This window comes from Oncorhynchus masou, chromosome 2 (genome assembly GCF_036934945.1).
Source record: "Oncorhynchus masou masou isolate Uvic2021 chromosome 2, UVic_Omas_1.1, whole genome shotgun sequence".
NCBI lineage: Eukaryota > Metazoa > Chordata > Actinopteri > Salmoniformes > Salmonidae > Oncorhynchus > Oncorhynchus masou.
In genome coordinates this window covers 17,295,091-17,317,537 of record NC_088213.1, presented here as the reverse complement: position 1 = coordinate 17,317,537, position 22,447 = coordinate 17,295,091, and the positions used below count along the sequence as shown (strand labels likewise).

Below are 22,447 nucleotides of genomic sequence, written 5' to 3'. Positions count from 1 at the left end.
CTGCTGGGTCCAAGCTGTCTTTGAGCTCCGCTCAGGCGTTAGGGCAAGAGAGAAAAGACACACAAATGCAACAAAAACACACTATACACACTCTCTATCTCACTCTCTCTCTCTCTCTTTCTCTCTCTCTGTCTCTCTCTCGCTCACTCTCTCTCACGCTCTCTCGCTCTCTCTGCCCAGCAATGACCTTTTACTGCGTACAGACCCAAACTTACCTCCTGACTATTTTCACTAAATCCCAATCAGAGCAATCTCCTGGAAGGAAAACATGGGCTTTTGTGAAAGCCGCTACGGTTGAGATGTTTGGAACGACAGTACTTATCACAGATGTTTCACATAAAATATTGATTGTATTACTACTGGATTACGATTATGACACCCAAACAGTTTAGCACGGAAAGGTTTGCTCACTTTCCACAGCAGAAATAGCACCCCTCACCTTTCCTGACCCCATAGCACTACGCTGCCCAACCAAACAAAAAGGCAGTAACTGCTCATAGCGTGGAACTGATAAATATGGCTTTTATTTACCTTGTTTTCACAGTGACTTTATCCAGTTACTGCTAACATGACCCCCAAAATAAATACAATTCAACTTCGAGAAGAAAGGCAGGAAACAAAGGCAGAAAAACATGCGTAGGGATATGTGTAGGGAAACAGGCATAGGGAAACATGTGTAGGGAAGCATGTGTAGGGAAACATGTGTAGGGAAACATGCATAGGGAAACATGTGTAGGGAAGCATGTGTAGGGAAACATGCATAGGGAAACAGGTGTAGGGAAACATGTGTAGGGAAACATGTGTAGGGAAACAGGTGTAGGGAAACATGTGTAGGGAAACAGGCATAGGGAAACATGTGTAAGGAAACATGTGTAGGGAAACATGTGTAGGGAAACAGGTGTAGGGAAACATGTGTAGGGAAACAGGCATAGGGAAACATGTGTAGGGAAACATGTGTAGGGAAACATGTGTAGGGAAACAGGCATAGGGAAACATGTGTAGGGAAACATGTGTAGGGAAACATGTGTAGGGAAACAGGCATAGGGAAACGTGTAGGGAAACAGGCATAGGGAAACATGTTAGGGAAACATGTGTAGGGAAACATGTGTAGGGAAACATGCGTAGGGAAACATGTGTAGGGAAACATGCATAGGGAAACATGTGTAGGGAAACATGTGTAGGGAAACATGTGTAGGGAAACATGCGTAGGGAAACATGCATAGGGAAACAGGCATAGGGAAACAGGTGTAGGGAAACGTGTAGGGAAACATGCGTAGGGAAACATGTGTAGGGAAACATGCATAGGGTAACATGCATAGGGAAACATGTGTAGGGAAACATGCGTAGGGAAACATGTGTAGGGAAACATGCATAGGGAAACATGCATAGGGAAACAGGTGTAGGGAAACATGCATAGGGAAACATGTGTAGGGAAACATGCGTAAGGAAACATGCATAGGGAAACATGTGTAGGGAAACATGTGTAGGGAAACATGTGTAGGGAAACATGCGTAAGGAAACATGCATAGGGAAACATGTGTAGGGAAACATGTGTAGGGAAACAGGTGTAGGGAAACATGTGTAGGGAAACATGTGTAGGGAAACATGTGTAGGGAAACATGCGTAGGGAAACATGCGTAAGGAAACATGCATAGGGAAACATGCGTAGGGAAACAGGTGTAGGGAAACATGCATAGGGAAACATGTGTAGGGAAACATGCGTAAGGAAACATGCATATGGAAACATGTGTAGGGAAACATGTGTAGGGAAACATGCGTAAGGAAACATGCATAGGGAAACATGTGTAGGGAAACAGGCATAGGGAAACATGTGTAGGGAAACATGCATAGGGAAACAGGCATAGGGAAACATGCATAGGGAAACGTGCATAAGGAAACATGCGTAGGGAAACATTTATACTCTGTATAGCCGTCGACCTCTCTATTTGCAAACAAGAGAGTATGAAGTATTCAATACCAAGAACGTCTTTCAATAGTTATCAACGGCTATCTACAGTCCCAGCTAGTGATAGGGCTGGCACAATGAGACACAGAGAGAGAGAGCGAGATAGATGGATGTATATAGAGAGGGAGGGAGGGAGAGAGAGTGAAAGAGAGAGTGAGTGGTGCAGCCCACATCTAGAGGAGTACATAGCAGTGAGAGGGATAGAGGCAGCGTTAACTGCTGCTCCAGGGCTGCATGCAGCAGTCTGGCCTGGGGCTGAGAGGGAGCAGGAGAGAGGGAGGGGTAGCTCATAGGAGGAGGACAGGACTTGAAGGGAGAAAGAGGAGAGACGGGGTAAGAAGAGGGGAGAAACAGATGACAGTGAGCGGAGCATAGTAGGCCGGTTGACTGGATGTATCGTCGAGAAGCTAGGAGAAACTGTCAGACTGCAGCTGGTCTATAAAAGGGAGGAAAGGGGCGGGGTTATAATTTGAGAGGGCCTGACAGATCGGGCTATAGTGTCACTACTCTACTCAGCACTAAGGTAAGATATTGTTTTCACTGAGAGGACGGTCTTTGGAGAGTAATTCAGATATACTATGGATGGCTGTGTGTGTGTGTGTGTGTGTGTGTGTTGTGTGTGTGTGTGTGTGTGTGTGTGTGTGTGTGTGTGTGTGTGTGTGTGTGTGTGTGTGTGTGTGTGTGTGTGTGTGTGTGTGTGTGTGCGTGCGAGCGTGCGTGTGTGTGTGTGTGAGTTGGGGGGTATTTCCTGTCCTTTCAAGGCTGTCATAACCATCTCCTGGGGTTATGAGATGGATGGATCACATAAACAGTTAGATGGTGACGAGTTAGGTGTAGGCTATGGCTAGCACGGGGATCCCTGCCATGACTCCAGCTGAGAGACACCATGCTTTAGTCGACCGGCGCTATCGCAGTCCCGCGTGCCATCCACTGGTGACAAATTAATGAGTGTCCTTGTGGTGAGAACTCAATGCCAGTGCTCTTTCTCTGCTGCCCTGAGGCCTCTTCCTGCTGTTCTGCTGTTTCACATCAATACTTTAACAAGCTAAGCATTATGCTCAGCGTCATTCTAGGAAGGAATTGAGATGTGCAGTGAGTGGAATGAGTACCATTTCGTTACTTCCACAGCAGGAAGAGGTGAGAATCTACATACAAAAAGTGCTGTGACAGCGGCTGTCTGTGGACATGTCGAGCTCCAGCTATATCAATGCCGCGCCACACTCCTTCACCTCCACGACAGAGTGATTACTGGTCTGTCTGTGGACATGTCGAGCTCCAGCTATATCAATGCCGCGCCACACTCCTTCACCTCCACGACAGAGTGATTACTGGTCTGTCTGTGGGTGGGATGGGTGAGAGTGATTACTGGTCTGTCTGTGGGTGGGATGGGTGAGAGTGATTAGTGGCCGGCCCGTGGTTGGGATGGGTGAGAGTGATTACTGGTCTGCCTGTGGGTGGGGTGGGGGGGGGGCGTGATTGCTGGTCTGTCTGTGGGTGGGATGGGTGAGAGTGATTACTGGTCTGCCTGTGGGTGGGATGGGTGAGAGTGATTACTGGTCTGCCTGTGGGTGGGATGGGTGAGAGTGATTACTGGTCTGCCTGTGGGTGGGATGGGTGAGAGTGATTACTGGTCTGCCTGTGGGTGGGATGGGTGAGAGTGATTAGTGGCCGGCCCGTGGTTGGGATGGGTGAGAGTGATTACTGGTCTGCCTGTGGGTGGGATGGGTGTGATTACTGGTCTGCCTGTGGGTGGGATGGGTGAGAGTGATTACTGGTCTGCCTGTGGGTGGGATGGGTGTGATTACTGGTCTGCCTGTGGGTGGGATGGGTGTGATTGCTGGTCTGCCTGTGGGTGGGATGGGAGTGATTACTGGATTGTGTTCACTGCTTGGTCTCCACCAGCTGAAGACCAGATGTAGACTGCAGTCTATAGGACAGGAAGAGACCATGGCAGCATGGAAACAGGGACATCTCTATTTGCACACAGCACTGTTCCCACCCCAGAACAATGCTGAATTGTGGCTGTGGTGATGTCATCTTGTCACAGATCTGACAGTGTCGTAAATCTCCTTTCCAGAAGAACTTCCTGTCTGTTTTGTTTCTATGTATGTATTTAACCAGTCAGTTAAGAACAAATGATTATTTACAATGACAGCCTACCAGTGGGTTAACTGCCTTGTTTAGGGGCAGAACAACAGATGTGTATCTTGTCAGCTCGGGGATTCGATCCAGCAATCTTTCAGCTCTAACCACTAGGCTGCCTGCCACTGTCTGCAAGCAGACGTTCCCCTTTACCACACCTAGGATCTATTCACCCTCCCTGATGTATCATCGATCGTTAGTGGGACAAACCTCAAACTGTCCTTGGATCAGTGTCTAAGGGCCATCCAGCTCTACACCTGTGATTCGGTCTAGTGTGACCCAGACGATAGATGTATCTCACGCTGCAAGGCAGCAATTCGGTCAGTACATGCTTGTGGGTAACGACGAACAAAAGTAGTGGTTTGAGTGTTTTTATGATGGAGTCGACCACTTCCCCTCGCTGGGAAGTGAAGTGGCTGGCTTACTGTTTTGCAAGGTTTCATGGGTCCAAGTTCAGGACATATGTGACACAAAGGAATCCTTTCATGGAGCCGCCTCCTTGTTAGTAGTTGCTGATTTCAGACTCAAATCACTTGTGAGGGACTGCTCTGGTCTACCTTTATTTACTTACTCGCTATTTTCTGTGAAATATTTTCTTGTGGCATTGAACATTTGCCACACTGCAAACATTTCACACTCTGACTAACATGGGATTTGAATTGCCATGACAGCACTGACAACATTCCTCTGAACTATAGGGGTGGACAGAAGGGATTTTGAAGAAAGCAACACTCCTCTTTGTTATCTTTACTAATGGGGGTTTCTCTAGGGATTTTGGAACAGTAACACTCCTCTTTACTGTCTTTACTAATGGGGGTTTCTCTAGGGATTTTGGAATAGCAACACTCCTCTTTACTGTCTTTACTAATGGGGGTTTCTCTAGGGATTTTGGAACAGCAACACTCCTCTTTACTGTCTTTACTAATGGGGGTTTCTCTAGGGATTTTGGAACAGCAACACTCCTCTTTACTGTCTTTACTAATGGGGGTTTCTCTAGGGATTTTGGAACAGCAACACTCCTCTTTACTGTCTTTACTAATGGGGGTTTCTCTAGGGATTTTGGAACAGCAACACTCCTCTTTACTGTCTTTACTAATGGGGGTTTCTCTAGGGATTTTGGAACAGCAACACTCCTCTTTACTGTCTTTACTAATGGGGGTTTCTCTAGGGATTTTGGAACAGCAACACTCCTTTACTGTCTTTACTAATGGGGGTTTCTCTAGGGATTTTGGAACAGCAACACTCCTCTTTACTGTCTTTACTAATGGGGGTTTCTCTAGGGATTTTGGAACAGCAACACTCCTCTTTACTGTCTTTACTAATGGGGGTTTCTCTAGGGATTTTGGAACAGCAACACTCCTCTTTACTGTCTTTACTAATGGGGGTTTCTCTAGGGATTTTGGAACAGCAATCTCAAAGTTAAATGGAGAACTCCACCCAAAAACAACATTTTGGTATTTGCAATTAGTCCATTTTACTAATCTTTAAATAATTTGATTGTCAGCAATCAATTTTTCAAGAAAAACTTTCAAAATGCAGAAATCATCACCATATGATGATGCGTTTTGCATCATAAGATACAAAATGCATCACACAGAGATGATTTCTACATTTTGAAAGTTGATTGCTCAAAACATTTTGGGACTATTTTAACAATGGACCAAAATACCAAACTATACTTTTGGTGGCATTTTCCTTTAATACTCTAATGTGGTATGATCATTTTGTGTTTTTTCCTAAATCTTGGAAAATAATCCAATTCTGTTCAACCAGCCGGTTGATCTAAGCTATTAACCATGAATGCCCACTAACCTGTCAACTAAACAGCTGACCTTCTGCTCACATTGACCAGCATATACAGTAACCACCATGTCAGCACATTCAACATGATAAAACAGCAACTAACTGGTGCCTTCAATACAGCCCAGTGCTGGCATTGCAGAAACTCCTTTCTGAACTTCCTCCTTGATATCTCTCCATCTCTTCTCCATCAGATGTCATGGCGTCCGACATACCGAAGCTCCAAGTTTCAGAAACGTCTACTGTCTTTACTAAAGTGGCCAACCGGGAGCACTGCTTTGACGGCATTCCCATCACCAAGAACGTCCATGACAACCACTTCTGTGCCGTCAATGCCAAGTTCCTGGCCATCGTCACGGAGAGTGCCGGTGGAGGGTCCTTTATAGTTATCCCTGTCTCCCAGGTAACCATGGCAGCAGGCCAACAGTGAGGCATTACGTTCTCTGGGCTGCATATCTCTCTGAAACATCTACTCTGAGAATGATTTGTATTTTTGCACTTTAGGTTGTCGTTTTCTCAAAGTCAAAGCACATGACATTGTTTCACTCCTTCCACCACCGATGTGTAGCGCCCATTTGGGAGGTGCCACGGCAGCAATTTTACGTAACAACGATCACCACACGTGGTGTGATTGACTCCTAATATAACCCTGCAAAGACCAGTGTCAACCCTAACCCTGTAAAGACCCGTGTCAACCCTAAGCCTAACCCTGTAAAGACCAGTGCCAACCCTAACCCTGTAAAGACCAGTGTCAACCCTAAGCCTAACCCTGTAAAGACCAGTGCCAACCCTAACCCTGTAAAGACCAGTGCCAACCCTAAGCCTAACCCTGTAAAGACCAGTGCCAACCCTAACCCTGTAAAGACCAGTGCCAACCCTAACCCTGTAAAGACCAGTGTCAACCCTAAGCCTAACCCTGTAAAGACCAGTGCTTACCCTAACCCTGTAAAGACCAGTGCCAACCCTAACCATGTAAAGACCAGTGTCAACCCTAAGCCTAACCCTGTAAAGACCAGTGCCAACCCTAACCCTGTAAAGACCAGTGTCAACCCTAAGCCTAACCCTGTAAAGACCAGTGCCAACCCTAACCCTGTAAAGACCAGTGCCAACCCTAACCCTGTAAAGACCAGTGCCAACCCTAACCCTGTAAAGACCAGTGCCAACCCTAACCCTGTAAAGACCAGTGCCAACCCTAAGCCTAACCCTGTAAAGACCAGTGCCAACCCTAACCCTGGAAAGACCAGTGCCAACCTTAACCCTGTAAAGACCAGTGTCAACCCTAAGCCTAACCCTGTAAAGACCAGTGCCAACCCTAACCCTGTAAAGACCAGTGCCAACCCTAACCCTGTAAAGACCAGTGTCAACCCTAAGCCTAACCCTGTAAAGACCAGTGCCAACCCTAACCCTGTAAAGACCAGTGCCAACCCTAACCCTGTAAAGACCAGTGTCAACCCTAAGCCTAACCCTGTAAAGACCAGTGCCAACCCTAACCCTGTAAAGACCAGTGTCAACCCTAAGCCTAACCCTGTAAAGACCAGTGCCAACCCTAACCCTGTAAAGACCAGTGCCAACCCTAACCCTGTAAAGACCAGTGTCAACCCTAAGCCTAACCCTGTAAAGACCAGTGCCAACCCTAACCCTGTAAAGACCAGTGCCAACCCTAACCCTGTAAAGACCAGTGCCAACCTTAACCCTGTAAAGACCAGTGTCAACCCTAAGCCTAACCCTGTAAAGACCAGTGCCAACCCTAACCCTGTAAAGACCAGTGCCAACCTTAACCCTGTAAAGACCAGTGTCAACCCTAAGCCTAACCCTGTAAAGACCAGTGCCAACCCTAACCCTGTAAAGACCAGTGCCAACCCTAACCCTGTAAAGACCAGTGTCAATAGCCTAACCCTGGCAAAGACCAGTGCCAACCCTAACCCTGTAAAGACCAGTGCCAACCCTAACCCTGTAAAGACCAGTGTCAACCCTAAGCCAACCCTGTAAAGACCAGTGCCAACCCTAACCCTGTAAAGACCAGTGTCAACCCTAAGCCTAACCCTGTAAAGACCAGTGCCAACCCTAACCCTGTAAAGACCAGTGCCAACCCTAACCCTGTAAAGACCAGTGCCAACCCTAACCCTGTAAAGACCAGTGCCAACCCTAACCCTGTAAAGACCAGTGCCAACCCTAAGCCTAACCCTGTAAAGACCAGTGCCAACCCTAACCCTGTAAAGACCAGTGCCAACCTTAACCCTGTAAAGACCAGTGTCAACCCTAAGCCTAACCCTGTAAAGACCAGTGCCAACCCTAACCCTGTAAAGACCAGTGCCAACCCTAACCCTGTAAAGACCAGTGTCAACCCTAAGCCTAACCCTGTAAAGACCAGTGCCAACCCTAACCCTGTAAAGACCAGTGCCAACCCTAACCCTGTAAAGACCAGTGTCAACCCTAAGCCTAACCCTGTAAAGACCAGTGCCAACCCTAACCCTGTAAAGACCAGTGCCAACCCTAAGCCTAACCCTGTAAAGACCAGTGCCAACCCTAACCCTGTAAAGACCAGTGCCAACCCTAACCCTGTAAAGACCAGTGCCAACCCTAACCTAAAGACCAGTGTCAACCCTAAGCCTAACCCTGTAAAGACCAGTGCCAACCCTAACCCTGTAAAGACCAGTGCCAACCCTAACCCTGTAAAGACCTAACCCTGTAAAGACCAGTGCCAACCCTAACCCTGTAAAGACCAGTGCCAACCCTAAGCCTAACCCTGTAAAGACCAGTGCCAACCCTAACCCTGTAAAGACCAGTGCCAACCCTAACCCCCTGTAAAGACCAGTGCCAACCCTAACCCTGTAAAGACCAGTGCCAACCCTAAGCCTAGTGCCAACCCTAAAGCCCTGTAAAGACCAGTGCCAACCCTAACCCTGTAAAGACCAGTGCCAACCCTAAACCCTAAGCCTAAAGCCCTGCCAACCCTAACCCTGTAAAGACCAGTGCCAACCCTAAGCCTAAAGCCCTGTAAAGACCAGTGCCAACCCTAACCCTGTAAAGACCAGTGCCAACCCTAACCCTGTAAAGACCAGTGCCAACCCCATACTCCTCAACCAGATACCAAATCCAACATTGTAGCTAACAATGGTACGCAAGACTTGCAATTAAATATCCTGAAGGACATTGTTGAAATGGAAAATGTGTAGCTTTCAAAGACCTTAAAAGTATGGACTGTGGAAGGAAAATGTTGATTTTACCTGAAGAGGAGTCTGGTTTTCATGAATGATTCCAATGATTACTGGAAATACATTTGGATGACGTATGATATTTATGTTTTACTGTTCTACAAAGCAAACCTTTTCTGGAGAGCTTTGAACACTCACCTTTAGGTTTAGCATGGAGTTAGGATAATACTGTGTTGTGTGATTGTATATATATTTACTACTTATACACCGGGTGGGTCTAATCCTGGATGCTGATTGGTTAAAACCGCATTCCAGCCGGTGTCTATTCCAGTAACTACCACCGGCTGAATCTATGACGTTAAAATGCCTATTTACTCTGTTCCATCTGACTGGACAATCCACTGTCTCATCTGCCCAGGCAGGGAAGTTAAATCTTGATCACCACTATAAAAAGCATCTAGACATTATCTCCCATGTCTTTTAGACGTGCATTTGGTTTTCAACAGTAGAGATCTGTAATAACCTTGCTGTCTGTCTCTCTGACATTTGCAACATTGTTTCAATATAGAAATTTGATCTGCAACTGTCCTAAGGTAGTGAATGTGTCAGGAGTCAGGACGAGACAGACAGGCGGGCAGCTTTCCTTAGCCAGTCGAAATCAGACAAATGTTGATGGATATATACGAACAAATGTCAATAGAAAAACACGAAATGCAGCTAGATTTCTGTAAATCCAGCTTCAGTTTGAAGTGATTGTGAACAGTGCCCTGGTGAGAGAGCAAATGTTCTATGCGAGGCGAAATCTCACATCATTAGCTCATTGTTATGGTTGTATCCCAAAAACAATCACAAGAAAACAGCTTAAACAAACGCAAATGCAGCTACTTTGTTGTTATTCTGGCTACACTGTTTGATGTGACTGTGTTAGCCAAGGTTGGCTAGCTAGCAAGCAATGGATAAGAACGTTGCCAGCCATCATGGCAACAGAACATTTAGAACAAACGACTGGTGTCGTGTCCATAGATTTAGAACAAAACTAACTACTGGGTCCCGTCTCTGGCAACCAAACCGATAGAATGAAAGACCAGCCAGCTTGGGAACCAACAGTAGATTTGTGTTGGGGATATATCCCGTGGAAGGATGAAATGGTATGAATAAATTAATAAAAATATATATTTTTATGAAAATATGTCAATCATTGTTTGAATATGTTGGTAACCCGTTGTATAAATGTGATAATGCCCTTGAAGCAGGAGTTTGGAGGATATATTGACACGGTTTGGCGACCCTCAACTTCATCTCTGGCCTAACAACACCCGTGCCAATATATCCTCCCAACACTGGCCCCTCTGGCATCATCGTTTAAGTAGATGATGGGTCTCAATCACATCCTCTCTTTGAGACCAATCAAAACTGTTATTAGGCCTAATGGCTCTAAATCCCAAATCACTCATCAACACCAATCTTATTGATCTAATTGGACAAATATGTTTTCTAGAGTAGCATCAGTTGTTGTCAGTGTATACAGATGATGTCACTCATTGTTTAGTATGAAACCCATCTGCACCCTGGGATATAAAAGACCAACTACTATTTACTGAGTCATGTCTCCTCAAGACAGACTTTGCCAAGATACTTCCACTGCTTCTGGCTGCAAAGCCTTTTATCCAGAGTGCAGGCCAAATCATACTGTTACCAGAGGGCAGTGTACATCTGAGTTCATGTCTTGATATGATAATTCAGCAAGATGCTGTTATCCAAAGCAACTTTCTGTTAACATACAGTATATGTTCTATGAGTGACTTAAAGCCCAGCTTTGGTGTGGCAAGCACTATGCTCCAATCAACTAAAGCAGTTACATTTTACATTTCCCCCATTGATGGTTTTTATTTTACCAGGCAAGTCAGTTAAGAACAAATTCTCAATATCAATTAGGGCCTAGGAACAGTAACCTTGTCAACAACATCTTGACTATATTTCCTATTCCTTTTGCAACTTATTTCATGCATGTTTTCATGGAAAACGAGGACATTTCTGAGTGACCCCAAACTTTTCAACGGTAGTGTGATTTTTTTTGTTTACATTTCAAAAGGTTATGGGTCAATAATATCAAAGGCTCCACTGAACCTTAACAATACAGCTGACACTTTTCTTATCAGTTTCCTTCAACCAATCATCGGTCATTTGTCAGGGCACTCAACATGTACTTCCCTTCTCTTTAAGCATGCTGAAAGTCTGTCAATGTGTTAACTTGTTATGGCTGCAATCCCCCTATCGGGATAAGTGTCATCAACAACCGCTGAATAGCATAGCGCTACATTCAATAAATATTACTACAAATATTTATATTCATGAAATCACAAGTGCAATATAGGAAAACACAGTTTAGCCTTTTGTTAATCCACCTGTCATGTCAGATTTTGAAATGATACATTACAGCGAAAGCAATCCAAATGTTTGTGTAAGTTTATCGATCTTACGACAAAACATTAAGAACAAATTCTTAATATCAATTAGGGCCTAGGAACAGTGGGTTAACTGCCTTGTTCAGGGGTAGAATAACAGATTTGTACCTTGTCAGCACAGAGGATTTGAACTTGCAACTTTCTGGTTACTAGCCTAACACTCTAACCACTAGGATACCCTGCCAATGTTGTTTCATTTGAAGTTGTAGAATAGAGTCCAATCCAGGGTACAAGACGGAGATCTGCAGCTGGCACAGAGTGGAAAAATACATCTCTGCAGAACCAATATTTAATTGGGAAAAGCAGTTATAGGAATGAAAAGGGTGGAACACACTACAATGGAAAACCACTGTGGGGGATTTCTGCTCTAGTATTTGACAGCTATTTATTGAATAGGAGAGAAGAAGGCATAGATACATCAGTTTCTGCATTTTCACCATGTGAAATATGGTGAAATATGAAAGCCACTCCATTAAATGTTGCAGATATACCGTATTAATACCATATTGGCAGTTATGAGGGATTTCTCATTGCTGTTAGTTGTTTTGGCACTTCCATCAACGATGGTCTTTGATGGGACAAGCTGTGAACAATACCGCTCTCCTCCAAGATCTTCCATTCTTTATTGCCATGGTCTCTCTCTTTCCACCTCATGCCAAGTTATACTACACTACCTAGAATGCCCCACCCTGTCCCTGTCATGGTCCCAAAGCATTCTACAACTTTCACTTGGATCAGGCATCAATGGCTCTTTTGTCATGTGTATCCAGAGTCATTCAGCTTACTGTGTTGTAATTCATCTGGCTGAGCTCATGGCTTTTATCTGTTCAATTGCCTCATAATTGGCTCATGTGTTTCGGTGTAAGACTTGGGCTACTTTCCCATGCTACTTGGGCTACTTTCCCATGCTACTTGGGCTACTTTCCCAGCCCTCCTCGAAGCAGCTTTCTGCTCGTCTGATTGCAGAACCTTCAACACATATTTAACCCTACATTTATTTCTAGTACCATCCACAGGGTCTGAAAGGCGGCTCATATACGCCCCCTTCACAGAAGTGTTGACCCGTATGATAAATAATTATAGTCCCATGTCCAAACTCTATTGCCCAGCAAAGATTCTAGAATCCTTGGTAAATACTCAGTTTAGATATTTTATAACAATGAAATGTATTCTAAATGTACACCAGTCAGGTTCCAGACCAGGTCATAGCATCATCTCTGATTCTTCTTTGGTTTTAAATTATGTCTTTAATTGTTTGGATGAGAAAACACATTGTGCACACCTTTTTTTGACCTGTCTAAAGCCTTCAACACTGTGGATTGCGCATTACTTATTCAAAGGCTTTCATCAATTGATCATGACCAGGCTGGTTTGAAACTATGTTAAAGGACAGAATACAGTGTGTGTTTACTGATGGTGTTAAATCAGGTTTTCTGGATTTAACATAGAGTCCCACAGGGATTGATTCTCGGTCCTGTTCTTTTCACTATTTACATTAACAATATTGTCACCTGAATGCAGATGACACTGTGGTGCATGCTATTGCCCCCACAGCTGACTAGACTCTATCAGAGCTTTAATCTGTCTTTATTGCCCTGCAGAACGCTTTTGTTGAACTGAAATGGTTACCTAATGCAGGTAAAAACAAGTATATATTATTTTCCAAATCATGTAAAAATGTATCTGATGATTAATGCATACCTACTTTGAATGGTGCCCTCATTGATCGTGTCCACGCTTATAAATATTTGGGTATCTGAATTTACAAAAAATGTACATAAAGCTACTATATCTTTTCAAAGAAGAGTTAGTTAAGAATGTATAATTAAAATAGCCTTCTTCTGTCGGAACAGGTCCTGTCTTTTGTTAAAAAGCAGAAAACAAATAATTCAGTCAACATTCATTCTGGTCATTGACTAAGGTAATGTCATCTAATGGTTAAGCTGGCTAAGAAGAAAAACGAAACAACCACCTGTTTGATACACAATCCCTCCACAACACCTGTCTGAAAATTCACTGTTATGGTTGTAATAGCATTTGTTGGCTGTTATTCATTGGCTTACAAATCTGGTTTTGATTTTGAGTCTATGAATATGTTCACAGCATTACACACAGACACACAGGAGCAATATTGTGTGCATCACCTGAACTCTGCCTTGTTTTATGAAATACTATACATTATTATAAATAAATACACAAATTCACAAATGCTATACTATCCAGTCTTTCTACTTTGCACATTCACCTACTGTCAAATCTACCATTCCAGTGTTTTACTTGCTATATTGTATTTACTTTGCCACCATGGCCTTTTTATTACCTTTACCTCCCTTATCTCACCTCATTTGCTCACATTGTATATAGACTTGTTTCTACTGTATTATTGACTGTGTGTTTGTTTTTCTCCATGTGTAACTCTGTGCTGGTGTATGTGTTGAACTGCTTTGCTTTATCTTGGCCAGGTCGCAGTTGTAAATGAGAACTAGTTCTCAACTCGCCTACCTGGTTAAACAAAGGTGAAATAAAATCAATAAAATATGTCAGTAGGGCTGGAGTAGTGTAATGGAAATAACATACAGAGGCTCTGACTCTCGTACAGGGAAGAAGGGAAAAACATGAGTAGAAGAAGTATGAAAATGATGTCACCAGTCACAGTTTAACCATCGGAAAACCACCCCCACTGCCATGCTGGTAGATTCAGGCGTTGTGGAGAGAGAGATCCCACTGAGCACAGATGTCATTTCAACGTCGACTTTGGATTTACATTTGGTTGAGTTGTCAACTATTATGTAACCTTCAGGTGAATCTGAGGTATTAGTTCTACAGATATGATGTAACCTTCAGGTGAATCTGAGATATTAAACCTACAGATATGATGTAACCTTCAGGTGAATCTGAGGTATTAAACCTACAGATATGATGTAACCTTCAGGTGAATCTGAGGTATTAAACCTACAGATATGATGTAACCTTCAGGTGAATCTGAGGTATTAAACCTACAGATATGATGTAAACTTCAGGTGAATCTGAGATATTAAACCTACAGATATGATGTAACCTTCAGGTGAATCTGAGGTATTAAACCTACAGGTATTATGTAAACTTCAGGTGAATCTGAGATATTAAACCTACAGATATGATGTAACCTTCAGGTGAATCTGAGGTATTAGTTCTACAGATATGATGTAACCTTCAGGTGAATCTGAGGTATTAAACCTACAGGTATTAGTTCTACAGATATGATGTAACCTTCAGGTGAATCTGAGGTATTAACCCTACAGATATGATGTAAACTTCAGGTGAATCTGAGATATTAAACCTACAGATATGATGTAAACTTCAGGTGAATCTGAGATATTAATTAAACCTACAGATATGATGTAACCTTCAGGTGAATCTGAGGTATGGGTTCTACAGATATGATGTAACCTTCAGGTGAATCTGAGGTATTAGTTCTACAGATATGATGTAACCTTCAGGTGAAACTGAGGTATTAAACCTACAGATATGATGTAACCTTCAGGTGAATCTGAGGTATTAAACCTACAGATATGATGTAAACTTCAGGTGAATCTGAGATATTAAACCTACAGATATGATGTAACCTTCAGGTGAATCTGAGATATTAAACCTACAGGTATTATGTAACCTTCAGGTGAATCTGAGATATTAAACCTACAGATATGATGTAACCTTCAGGTGAATCTGAGGTATTAGTTCTACAGATATGATGTAACCTTCAGGTGAATCTGAGGTATTAAACCTACAGGTATTAGTTCTACAGATATGATGTAACCTTCAGGTGAATCTGAGGTATTAACCCTACAGATATGATGTAAACTTCAGGTGAATCTGAGATATTAAACCTACAGATATGATGTAAACTTCAGGTGAATCTGAGATATTAATTAAACCTACAGATATGATGTAACCTTCAGGTGAATCTGAGGTATTAGTTCTACAGATATGATGTAACCTTCAGGTGAATCTGAGGTATTAGTTCTACAGATATGATGTAACCTTCAGGTGAATCTGAGGTATGGGTTCTACAGATATGATGTAAACATGTATAAAGAGAATGTACTTAATGGTGTGTTTGTGTTTCTCACCACTCAGTGTGTGTGTGTGTGTGTGTGTGTGTGTGTGTGTGTGTGTGTGTGTGTGTGTGTGTGTGTGTGTGTGTGTGATTGTTTGTGTGTGTGTGTGTGTGTGTGTGTGTGTGTGTGTGTGTGTGTGTGTGTGTGTGTGTGTGTTAGTGTGTGTGTGTGTCCTGTGTGTGAGTGTGTGAACACAGGGTGTCCTGTGTGTGCATTTGTTTCCATATCAGTGTTAGAGCTGCTGTGTGTCTAAGTGTGATCACAGCAGGGTATAACAGTCCTGTGTTAGAGAGTCTCTGGTGAACACAGCAGGGTATAACAGTCCTGTGTTAGAGAGTCTCTGGTGAACACAGCAGGGTATAACAGTCCTGTATTAGAGAGTCTCTGGTGAACACAGCAGGGTATAACAGTCCTGTGTTAGAGAGTCTCTGGTGAACACAGCAGGGTATAACAGTCCTGTGTTAGAGAGTCTCTGGTGAACACAGCAGGGTATAACAGTCCTGTGTTAGAGAGTCTCTGGTGATAATGTGTTGTGTGGCTGTTGCCAGATGACATCATGAGAACAACTGTAATTGGAAGTCTTTTGTCTTTAACCCTTAAAGGGAACCAACCAGTGTACTGAATGCCCAGAGGGCCTGGTTCAACCCAAGGTCTCGTTCACCCCATCTCAGAATTGTGATCCAGATTCAACCTGGCGTCAGCCCGGTGGCCTCCCTTTGTCCTCTATTTATTAATATTCAAAGACTTCGAATTCCATAACCGATTTAATAATGGCATAATCCTGTAAGATTTTCACTGAGGCCCAACATGCTTCTACAAGATGATATCAGGCTTTGTTTTAATATTTGATCAGATGTGTTGCCCACTTTCCCTCAGCTAATGAGTAATGAATATTTCTGATTAAAACTGACATCTGACATGTCTGTTGAGTATTGAGGACCTATGGGAAATCAAACAGGAGATGATGAGTTTAGCTAATAGAAGACATCTCTGGAAGAAAGTCTACATTAGTAAATTACACACTAATTGAGAATAGTTGGTAAAGTTGTACTGTTGGGAAGCTGTTGAGATTGGACTCTTTTTCTGAAAAGCCTGGGAAGGGACAAGCTATATATCTGTTCTGCCATGAAAAGGATACTCCAAGTTATGAATGCTGCCGTTGGTTTGTCACACACACACACACACACACACACACACACACACACACACACACACACACACACACACACACACACACACACACACACACACACAAATACAGGATGTACAGTGCATTCGGAAAGTATTCAGACCCCTTGACTTTTTCCACATTTTGTTACGTTACAGCCTTATTCTAAAATTGATTTAAAAAATACAAAAATAACTTCTACAATCTACACACAATGCCCCACAATGACGTAGAAAAAACTGCTTTTTAAAAATGTTTGCAAATGTATTAAAAATAGAAAACTGAAATATCACATTTACATAAGTATTCAGACCCTTTACTCAGCACTTTGCTGAAGCACCTTTGGCAGCTTTTGTAGTAGAGTGGCCAGATGGAGTTTGCCAAAAGGCTCTCAGACCATGAGAAACAAGATTCTCTGGTCTGCTAAAACCAAGATTGAACTCTTTGACCTGAATGCCAAGCGTCACATCTCGAGAAAACCTGGCACCATCCCTACGGTGAAGCATGGTGAGTGGCAGCATCACACTGTGGGGATGTTTGTCGGTGGCAAGGACTGGCATTGAGGGAAAGATGAACGGAGCAACATACAGAGAGATCCTTGATGAAAACCTGCTCCAAAGCACTCAGGACCTAAGACTGTGGTGAAGGTCCAACAGGACAACGACCCTAAGCACACAGCCAAGACAATGCAGGAGTGGCTTCGAGAAGGTGCTTCAACAAGGTACTGTGTAAGGATCTGAATACTTACGTAAATGTGATATTTAAGATTTTTATTTTTAATACATTAGCAAAAATGTGTAAAAAACTGTTTTTGCAATGTCATTATGGGGTATTGTGATGTCATTATGGGGTATTGTGATGTCATTATGGGGTATTGTGATGTCATTATGGGGTATTGTGTGTAGATTGACGAGGGGGAAAAATGTAATCAATTTTAGAATAAGGCAGTAACGTAACAAAATGTGGAAAAAGTCAAGGGGTCTGAATACTTTCTGAATGTACTGTATATATAAATATAAAAATGCACGTGCACACACACACACACACACACACACACACACACACACACACACACACACACACACACACACACACACACACACACACACACACAGCCAGTTCCACTCAGGCATGGCCTGAAGCTCTCAGCCATATGTCTCTGAGGAAATAAGAAGGAGGTCAGTGGATTGAAGTGACATCAAACATTCATGACATCATGACCAACATGGAGAGGTCTCAGCCATGATCCATCCAAGTCTGCTAATCCAGCGCCTCACTGTGGACGTAGAGGCACATTGCAATAACAATCCTTTGGTTGTCCCTGGTTCTTCAAAACAAAGGAAATGATGTTATTTCTCCAATGTGTATTTCTCGGCTGCATTGTGTTTATGTTGATTGACTTTAACAGCCAAGTGTTGAGTGTGTTTGGTAATTGAAGGATCAGCTGGGAAACATTGTTACAGCATCAGTACACATTCATCATGTTTTATTAGCAGCCCAAGGGTTCAGTTACACTACGTCAACATTTCTCTCTCAGGGTGAACGTTTTAAAGAGTCGTTATTTGACTGGGGTCATCAAATTATCCAATACATTTTGTAGGGTTGTGTTAACTGTTTACATGGCTAGTGTTACTAAGTGGTGCCCTCTGACCTTGACATATGTAGGGTTGTGTTAACTGTTTACATGGCTAGTGTTACTAAGTGGTGCCCTCTGACCTTGACATATGTAGGGTTGTGTTAACTGTTTACATGGCTAGTGTTACTAAGTGGTGCCCTCTGACCTTGACATATGTAGGGTTGTGTTAACTGTTTACATGGCTAGTGTTACTAAGTGGTGCCCTCTGACCTTGACATATGTAGGGCAGTGTTAACTGTTTACATGGCTAGTGTTACTAAGTGGTGCCCTCTGACCTTGACATATGTAGGGTTGTGTTAACTGTTTACATGGCTAGTGTTACTCAGTGGTGCCCTCTGACCTTGACATATGTAGGGTTGTGTTAACTGTTTACATGGCTAGTGTTACTAAGTGGTGCCCTCTGACCTTGACATGCCCTCTGACCTTGACATATGTGTTTACAGTGTTAACTGTTTACATGGCTAGTGTTACTAAGTGGGCAGTGTTAACTGTTTTACATGGCTGGTGTTACTCAGTGGTGCCCTCTGACCTTGACATATGTAGGGCAGTGTTGAAGGGCTACATGGCTAGTGTTACTAAGTGGTGCCCTCTGACCTTGACATATGTAGGGCAGTGTTAACTGTTTTACATGGCTAGTGTTACTCAGTGTTGTCCTCTGAGGGCTCCCGGCTGGTGTTACTCAGTGGTGCAACGGTCTAAGGCACTGCATCTCAGTGCAAGAGGCATCACTACAGACACTGGCTCAATTCCAGGCTGTATCACAACTGGCTGTGATTGGGCGTCCCATTGGGTGGTACACAATTGGCCCAGTGTCGTCTGGGTTTGGCCAGGGTAGGCCGTCATTGTAAATAAGGATTTGTTCTTAACTGACTTGCCTAGTTAAATAAAGATATTTTTAAAAATGACCTTGACATATGGCCTATATGTGTGATGTCATCATTTGGAAAATACATAGTCATGTACATATCAGTAATGGTGATAGAAAGCCATTGAAGTCTGTTCTTTCCTCAATATATGATCAGTATGTTTGTTCTTCCGTTTTAGGCGGGCCGCATCGACCCCCACCACCCCAAAGTGTGTGGCCACCAAGGCAATGTCCTGGACATCAAATGGAATCCCTTCTTTGAAAACATCATAGCTTCCTGCTCTGAAGATTCCTCTGTGAGTGCACACACACACACACACACACACACACACACACACACACACACACACACACACACACACACACACACAAAACTGCTGTTTCTGCTGACTCATTGACTGTGCAGCTACAGTTGAAGTCATAAGTTAAAGTACACCTTAGCCAAATATATTTAAACTCAGTTTTTCACAATTCCTGACAATTAATCCTCGTACAATTTCCCTGTCTGAGGTCAGTTAGGATCACCACTTTATTTTAAGAATGTGAAATGTCAGAAAAATAGGAGAGAGAATGATTTATTTCAGCTTTTATTTCTTTCATCACATTTCCAGGGGGTCAGAAGTTTGCATACACTCAATTTGTATTTGGTAGCATTGCCTTTAAATTGTTTAACTTGGGTTAAATGTTTCAGGTAGCCTTCCACAAGCTTCCCACAATAAGTTGGGTGACTTTTGGCCCATTACTCCTGACAGAGCTGGTGTAACTGAGTCAGATTTGTAGGCCTCCTTGCTCGCACACGCTTTTTCAGTTCTGCCCACACATTTTCTATAGGATTGAGGTTAGGGCTTTGTGATGGCCACTCCAATACCTTGACTCTGTTGTATTTAAGCCAGTTTGCCACAACTTTGTTAGTATGCTTGGGGTCATTGTCCATTTGGAAGAACCATTTGTGACAAAGCTTTAACTTCGCATGTGCATGTGTGTGTGTGTGTGTGTGTGTGTGTGTGTGTGTGTGTGTGTGTGTGTGTGTGTGTGTGTGTGTGTGTGTGTGTGTGTGTGTGTGTGTGTGTGTGTGTGTGTGTGTGTGTGTGTGTGTGTGTGTGTGTGTGGTACGAGTATGGGAGATCCCAGAGGGAGGGCTGAGGCGGAATATGACAGAGGCCATGATGGAGCTGTATGGACACAGCAGGCGTGTGGGCCTCATCGAGTGGCACCCCACCAGCAGTGGAATCCTCTTCAGTGCTGGCTATGACTATAAGGTATTATCACTTATCACTTGCTAGGACTTTAAGGTATCATCACAGATCACTGGCTAGGACTTTAAGGTATCATCACAGACTGGCTACGACTGTAAAGTATCATTACAGATCACTGGCTATGACTATAAGGTATCATTACAGATCACTGGCTACTGCTGTAAGGTAACATCACAGATCACTGGCTACGACTGTAAGGTATCATTACAGATCACTGGCTACGACTGTAAGGTATCATTACATATCACTGGCTACTACTGTAAGATATCATCACAGATCACTGGCTACTACTGTAAGGTATCATTACAGATCACTGGCTACGACTGTAAGGTATCATTACAGATCACTGGCTACGACTGTAAGGTATCATTACAGATCACTGGCTACGACTGTAAGGTATCATCAAAGATCACTGGCTACTGCTGTAAGGTATCATTACAGATCACTGGCTACGACTGTAAGATATCATCACAGATCACTGGCTACGACTGTAAGGTATCATAAAAGATCACTGGCTACTACTGTAGGGTATCATTACATATCACTGGCTACTACTGTAAGGTATCATTACATATCACTGGCTACTACTGTAAGGTATCATTACATATCACTGGCTACTGCTGTAAGGTATCATTACAGATCACTGGCTACGACTGTAAGATATCATTACATATCACTGGCTACTACTGTAAGGTATCATTACAGATCACTGGCTACGACTGTAAGGTATCATTACATATCACTGGCTACTACTGTAAGGTATCATTACATATCACTGGCTACTACTGTAAGGTATCATTACAGATCACTGGCTACTACTGTAAGGTATCATCACATATCACTGGCTACTACTGTAAGGTATCATTACAGATCACTGGCTACTACTGTGAGGTATCATCACAGATCACTGGCTACGACTGTAAGATATCATTACAGATCACTGGCTACTACTGTAAGGTATCATTACAGATCACTGGCTACTACTGTAAGGTATCATTACAGATCACTGGCTACTACTGTAAGGTATCATTACATATCACTGGCTACTACTGTAAGGTATCATTACAGATCACTGGCTACTACTGTGAGGTATCATCACAGATCACTGGCTACGACTGTAAGGTATCATTACAGATCACTGGCTACTACTGTAAGGTATCATTACAGATCACTGGCTACGACTGTAAGGTATCATTACATATCACTGGCTACTACTGTAAGGTATCATTACAGATCACTGGCTACTACTGTAAGGTATCATTACAGATCACTGGCTACTACTGTAAGGTATCATTACAGATCACTGGCTACTACTGTAAGGTATCATTACAGATCACTGGCTACGACTGTAAGGTATCATTACATATCACTGGCTACTACTGTAAGGTATCATTACAGATCACTGGCTACTACTGTAAGGTATCATTACAGATCACTGGCTACTACTGTAAGGTATCATTACAGATCACTGGCTACTACTGTAAGGTATCATTACATATCACTGGCTACGACTGTAAGGTATCATTACATATCACTGGCTACTACTGTAAGGTATCATTACAGATCACTGGCTACGACTGAAAGGTATCATTACATATCACTGGCTACGACTGTAAGGTATCATTACAGATCACTGGCTACTACTGTAAGGTATCATTACACAACAGGGTCACATTCATTAGTGCACAACATAGCACATTACAGATCACTGGCTAAAAATATTTGTAATAGTACAATCTCAAATAAAATGTACAGTTTTTATTGGAGTTCAGGGTAAGTCATTTCACTGGCCATTTCATTACAGATCACTGGCTTTTATCATTACAATCACTGATCAGATATGATCTAAGATCATTACATATCACTGAACTGACAGATCACTGATATGATTCATTAC

The 22,447-nt window shown here is 43.0% G+C and overlaps 1 protein-coding gene across 1 annotated transcript in view; it reads left to right on the top strand.

The window, feature by feature from the left end:
- The first annotated feature begins 2,166 nt into the window (after positions 1-2,166).
- LOC135552634 (coronin-2B-like) overlaps positions 2,167-22,447 on the top strand; it is a 36,105-nt gene continuing 15,824 nt past the window's right edge. The window contains 5 exon segments of the mRNA XM_064984364.1: positions 2,167-2,489; positions 6,103-6,147; positions 6,150-6,311; positions 19,474-19,592; positions 20,406-20,553. Coding sequence (XP_064840436.1) covers positions 6,103-6,147; positions 6,150-6,311; positions 19,474-19,592; positions 20,406-20,553 — 474 coding nt within the window. The 5' untranslated portion in view covers positions 2,167-2,489.